The sequence below is a fragment of the Fringilla coelebs genome, assembly GCF_963513975.1.
Source record: "Fringilla coelebs genome assembly, contig: SCAFFOLD_461, whole genome shotgun sequence".
In the NCBI taxonomy this organism is placed as follows: domain Eukaryota; kingdom Metazoa; phylum Chordata; class Aves; order Passeriformes; family Fringillidae; genus Fringilla; species Fringilla coelebs.
In genome coordinates, this window is record NW_028167322.1 from 1 (window position 1) to 6,316 (window position 6,316).

A 6,316-nucleotide genomic window follows, 5' to 3' on the forward strand; every position below is an offset into this window, starting at 1 on the left:
GACAGAGCCGGGCAGGGGGGACAGACAGACGGACGGGGGCGGGATCCGGGCCCGGGGCTCGCGGCCCTCCCCGCGGCCCCGAACCCGCTCCCGCCTCCGGCTCCTCATTAATTAACGCATTCATTAATGAACGGCGCTAGAACGGGCGGGGAGGGCGGCGGGTTTAATCCTTTATTCCGGGCGGAGAACGGAAAAGAATCACCACAACAAAAATCCCAAAGATTTCCTCAAAAATCCAAAGATTTCCTCAAAAATCGCAAAGATTTCCTCAAAAATCCCAAAGATTTCCTCAAAAATCGCAAAGATTTCCTCAAAAATCGCCTTTCCCTAGAAAGATTTCCCTCCCCCCCACCCCCTTTTTTTTTTTTCCCCCGTCCTGTTTTATTTTATTTATTTTTTTCGGCCATAAATCTCCCGCTCGGCTAAAATAAATAAATAAATAAATAAATAAATAAATAAATAAATAAATAAATAAAAGGAGGGGGGAAAAAAAAAATCTTTTCCACCCGCGCGCTCGTTGAGGTTTTTGTGGTTTTTTGGGGTTTTTTTCCCCTCCCCTCTGGCACAAAACCGGGACGGTAAAAAGGATTTTTGCGCCTCTGCCGGTGACAAAACCCTGGGAAAAACGACGCGAGCCGGGGGAGGAAAACACAGAGGGGAAAAAACACAAAAAAATAAAAACCCCAAACCCTCAGAAAGCGGGGAAATATCCCAGAGCGATGTTCCAGCCAAAAATCGCTCCCAGATTTGGGGTTTTTGGGGATCAGGCGGGGAGGGGATCCGGGGATGAACGCTCTGAAGGGTCTGCTCCTAATTAGGGCGATGCCGGCGCTGCTTTAATTAAAGAAAGGCACCTCGAGCCCGCGCTTTGCTCATTAAACGCCCTCCTCGCCGCTCCTTTTTCCTTTTCCCTTTTTCCCTTTTCCCTTTTTCCCTTTTCCCCCCTTTTTTCCCCTTTTTTCCCCTTTTTTTCCCCCTTTTTTCCCCTTTTTTCCCCTTTTTTTCCCCCCTTTTTCCTTTTTTCCCTTTTTCATTTTCCCCTTCTTTTCCCCTTTTCTCCCTTTTCCTTTTTTCCTTTTTCCTTTTTTCCCCTTTTCCCTTTTTCCCTTTTTTCCCCTTTTTCCCTTTTTCCCTTTTTCCCTTTCTCCCTTTTTTCCCCTTTTCCCCTTTTTTCCCTTTTTTCCCCCTTTTTCCCCCTTTTTTGCCTTTCCTTTTCCCCTTTTTTCCCCCTTTTTCCCCTTTTTTCCCCCTTTTCCCCCCTTTTTCCCCTTTTCCCCCTTTTCCCTTTTTCCCTCTTTTTCCCTTTTCCCTTTCCCCCTTTTTTTCCCTTTTTCCCTTTTTTCCCTTTTTCCTCCCTTTTCGCCCTTGGTGGAGGAGGGGCCGAGCACGCCCCCCGATTTTCCTCCCCCCGGGGCTTTTTTCACCTTTCTGAGCCTCCTCCCAATTTTAATTATTTTTCCTAATTTTTATCTTTAACAATTTCAAAACGAGTGGGGGGGGGGGTGTCTCGAATTTCCTTTTTTTTTGCCTTTCCGCCCCAAAATCGCCGATTTCTCGCCGCCTTCCCCTCCCCCGCTCCTCGCCCTCCCCCCGGATATTTAATTTGATTTTTTAATTATTCCCCCCCTCATTTCCAGCCCTGGATCTGCTCCAAGCTCCTCCATTCATCGCTTTTTTTTTTTTTTTCCCTTTTTTCCCTTTTTTTTTTCCCTTTCCCGAGCACATCCTTCGATCGCCCGCGGCCATAAATTAGCGCAATTAATTATCGCAATCTCCAAATTGATGGCGCGCGGATCCCCCTTACCTCAGCGCTTTTCGCCGCCGCCTTCGGGCCACGGAAAACGCCGGGGAAAAAAAAAATTAAAAAAATTAAAAAATTAAATTTAAAAATCAAAAAACCTCTCGGGAATGCTCGGCCCGAGCCCCGGGGCCGCTGTTAAAGAAAAAGACACCTCCAAGGCCGCGTTTTTTTTGCCGTTTCGTTGTTTTTGGGTGGTTTTTTTGTGGGTTTTTTTTTGTTTTTTAAGGTATATTTACAGAGCTGCTCTACAACAGAACAAATCTTACAGAACGGGTCTGAGACGAGAATAAAATACACAAAATGGTACAGCAGAAACGATCCGAACACCGTGACAGAACACCAGCACCGGGACCTCCCTCCAGCCCTTCTTTTCACATTTTTTTCCTCATTTTTCCTCGTTTTTTAAATCCTTTTTTTGTTTTTTTGGCGTTTTTTGTACAAAACCGTCGCGCGGGATTTCAAAAAAAAAAAAATTTAAAAAATTAAAAAATCGTGGGGGGAAAAAAAAATAACAATAAAACCAAAAACACCGGATGCAGTTTTAATTTAGGAGATAAAATATAATAATAATTAAAATTAAAAAAACAAACAAACAGCAAAATAAAAAATTCAAGTACTTCTCGTGCCGCTTTTGCCGAGCCGGGCGGAAGAAAGGAAGAGAAAACCGAACCCTCCCCGGGGCACCGCGGATTCGATTTTCATTTTTTTTCCGCGTTTTTGTGGCGTTTTAGGAAAGCCTCGAGTCCGAACCCTCTGCCGCTAAACGAGTCACAAATCCCTTTTTTCTTCTTTTTTCACCTTTTTTTTCCATCATTTCCCTTTTTTTCCCCACCCCTTTGCGGTTTTTTTCCTCGTTTCTCTCCGCCAAACTTTTTGTTTTTTTCCTAAATTTATTATTTTATAATTTTTTTTTTTTTGCGTGCTGTTTTTTGTGTATTTTTTTTTTTTTTAATTAGAATTCTCATTATTGCTGCTCCTTATCGCTTTTCTCTTTATTCATTTTCTTCATTTTCATTCGCCTGTTCTGAAACCAGATTTTGACCTGGCGCTCGGTGAGGTTCAGCACCCGCGCCACTTCGTACCTCCGGTCCCGCGTCAGGTACATATTGAATAAAAACTCTTTTTCCAGTTCCAGGGTCTGATATTTTGTGTAAGGGCATCGTTTCTTCCTCGTGGAGCGCGCGTGAATCCAATTGGCCACGGGGTTGTCTGAGAAAGAAGATTTTTTTTTATATTTTTTTAATTTTTTTTTTCATATTTTTTCTAATTTTTTAAATTTTTTAAAGGGGAAATCAATGTACAAAATTCTCTTTATTTTCATTTTTTTTCCTCCTTATTAATTTCTCCCCTCCCCCCTTCCACGCCCTGTTTAATTAGCAGCTCTTCCCTAAATATTTTTAATGAGTGACCTCCGCGAGGGGTTTAATCTGTTTATTTTGGAGGGGGTCACTTCCCTTTTCTCCTTTCGCTGCCCTTTTTTATTTTTCTTTTTTTTATTTAATTTATTTTTTAAAAAATCACTAAAAATAAATATACACAACAACAATAATAATTAAAAAAAAATAAAAATAAAAGCGGCTCGCCAGGTTTAAAATAATAATAATAATAATAATAGTAATAATAATAATAATAATAATAAGGACGCACGCGGCTGCTGCTGCTGCCGGCGGTAATCGAGGAACGAGTCATAAAAAGTCAAAATTCGCCCCATTTCATAGGCCCATAAACTCTTTTTACAACCTCGGCTCGCCGAGGTTTTCCCCAGAAGCTCCCCCGGACCTGCGAAGCCAACTCGGCTTTTTTAATATCCGCCAAAAATCCCAATTTTGGGGTCGTTTCGGGGGTTTTGGGGCGGTTTTTAATTCGGTTTTTAAAGGGCTTTTCCCCGCGGGGGCGGTTTTGGGGGGATTTGGGATGTTTTGGGGGGTTTTTTTTGCAGTTTTGGGGTGATTTGGGGCGGTTTTGGGGAGGATTTGGGCGATTTGGGGGTGATTCGGGGAAATTTTGGGGTGATTTGGGGCGGTTTTGGGGGGGTTTGGGGTCATTTGGGGCGGTTTTGGGGGAGGTTTTGCGGTTTTGGGGGGATTTGGGGCGGTTTTGGGGTGATTCGGGGAGGTTTTGGGGGGATTCGAGGCGGTTTGGGGTGATTTGAGCGGGTTTGGGGGGATTTGGGGCGGGTTTGGGGTTTTTTGCGATTTTAGGGTAATTTGGGGGAATTTGGGCTGTTTTGGGGTGATTCGAGGCGGTTTGGGGGGATTAGAGGCGATTTTGGGGGTTTTTTTGCGGTTTTGGGGTGATTCGGGGCGGTTTTGGGGTGATTCGAGGCGGTTTGGAGTTTTCTTGGCGGTTTTGGGGGATTCGAGGCATTTTTGGGGTGATTCGGGGCGATTTTGGGGGATTCGGGGCGATTTTGGGGGATTCGGGGCGATTTTTGCAGCCCCGAATTTCCCAGCCCGGCTGGCACCGGCCCCGCCGTGCCCCGGGGGTGCCACCCCCAAAACCCCCCAAAAAACCCCAAAACCCCCCCAAAAAACCCCAAAATCCCCCAAAATCCCCCCGGCTCCCCCCGGCCGGGTTTTTGGGGCGATTCCAGGCGATTTTCGCTCAGCCGTTACCTGCTGGCTGCCCCTGGGAAAATTCGGGGTTTTGCTTTTTCCTGCCTCAAATTTTGGGGTTTTTGGGGTTTTTTGGGTTTTCTTGGAGTTCTCCCTCGCTCCTCAGCAGCTCCTGCGCTCGCCCTCCTCCTGCCCCCTCAGCCGGCCCCAAAATCCCGATTTTTCTCCTCATTCCTGCCAGGCTTCACCTTTCCTTCATTCCCACGTGGAGGAGGAATTTTTTTTAATTTCCTTTTTTTTTCTTTTTTTTTTTGGGGGGGGGGGTTTAAGGGGTTGGGGAGATGGAAAGAAGAAATAATTCAGGAAAAAAAAAAAAAAAAAAAAAAACGCTCTGCCGGAGCTTTTTATTGATTTTTGTTTTCCTCCAGGAGATAAAGGGGCGCCTCACCCCGAGACGTCGCCTTCCCCTCCCTAAAAATAAATAAAAATCCGGCGAAATCCGCCCCCACAGCCGCGCGCTCGCTGCCGGGCATCCCCAAACTCTTCCTCGTTCCTGGAAAGCGGCGAGGGAAAATTTTGGGGGAGCCGAAGCCGCTTCTCCCTCTGCCTCAGCCCCTCTCGCACACGCGCGCTGTTCCCTTAGAATTATTATTAATTATTATTATTATTATTATTATTGGTGTGATTTTAAGTGGGAGGGAGGGAATCAAAGCAGCCTCGCCAGCGGGATAAATTTGATTTTTTTCTTTAAAAAAGGGGAAAAAATAGACGGATAAAAGTGGGATTCAAAATAAAATTTAAGAAAAAATTAAAAATCTAACTCAAAGAGCCCCAAACCGAGCGGACCGGCCGAAACCTCCAGAACCTCCCCGCGGCTCTGGAGTTTTAGGCTCGCGCTCCGTCCCTCTCTCTGTCCCTCTCTCCCCCTAAGGTAATTCCATTTTATTGAGCGGGGTCCTGGAAGCCGCAACGCCTTCCGCGGTCGTAAAGAAGAATGACTGGGACTTACTGGGGTCTAATTCCAGCTTCTCCTCTTTGTGCTTGCCGCCGCCGATGGCCTCGCACTCGGGGGAGGACGCGCCGTGCAGCGCCGCTCGCTCCCGGGGCTCGCCGTACCCCAGCTCGGCGTAGCCGCGCCCGTCGCCGCCGCCCTCCGCCCGCCGCGGGGCCCCGAACGCGTCCGCCTTGAGGCCGTAGGGCCGGGCCCCGAAGGCCGGGAAGGACACGGCGCCGGCCAGCGGCTCCAGCCAGGTCCGCACGTACCTGGGCTCGGCCGCCTGCGGCGCGTAGGGCCCGGCGGGGTGCGGGTGCGGGTGGGGATGCGGGTGCGGGTGCGGGTGCGGGTAGCCCACCGAGGGCTGCGAGGGCACGGGCGCCCACGAGGCGGCGAAGACGGCGGGTTTGGGGGCGAAGCTGCACGAGGGGAAGTCGGCGCAGTCGGGCACCAGCGCGGCGGGGCGGGCGGCGCCGGGGCCGGCGAAGCGCGGCGCCAGCAGCTCCTCGGAGTCGGGCCCGAGCAGCGAGTCCACGAAGTAGTTGCTGATGGGGCCCGAAGCCGACATGGTTGGCTCGGCCCCTCTTTGACATTCATGGGATTTTCGTAGCCAGCCTATGTGTACTTTTTATCTGCTCATAGAACAATCGCGGCAGGTAATTATTTTTTCGGCCGTTCCCACCGCGCCATTGGCTGCCGGCCTCACGTGATTGTATTTACCCAAAAATATCGCCCGGATCAATCCGCAGGGCTTTTTTTTTTCTGCTTTTTTTTCCCCCCTTTTTTTAATTTTTTTTTCTCTTTTCCTTCCCCCCTATCCTCTCCTCTCTCTTTTTTTTTTTTTTTTTTGGTAATCTAATAACGCCACCCGGCTTTTCCTTAAAAAAAAAAAAGCGGCTGGAAAGGGGGGCGGAGATGATGATGATGATGAGGAGGAGGAGGAGAGGAGGAGGAGGAGGATGCCGG

The 6,316-nt window shown here is 48.2% G+C and overlaps 1 protein-coding gene across 1 annotated transcript; it reads right to left on the reverse strand.

Annotated features, from left to right (window-relative positions):
• Window positions 1–2,045: 2,045 nt before the first annotated feature.
• On the reverse strand, window positions 2,046–5,947 carry LOC311166013 (homeobox protein Hox-C9-like; the record flags this gene model as incomplete). Its single annotated transcript, XM_084227505.1, is given in 3 exon segments — window positions 2,046–3,010; window positions 5,366–5,918; window positions 5,921–5,947. Coding segments are annotated over 3 exon segments (825 nt in total). The 3' UTR covers window positions 2,046–2,765.
• Window positions 5,948–6,316: the final 369 nt, after the last annotated feature.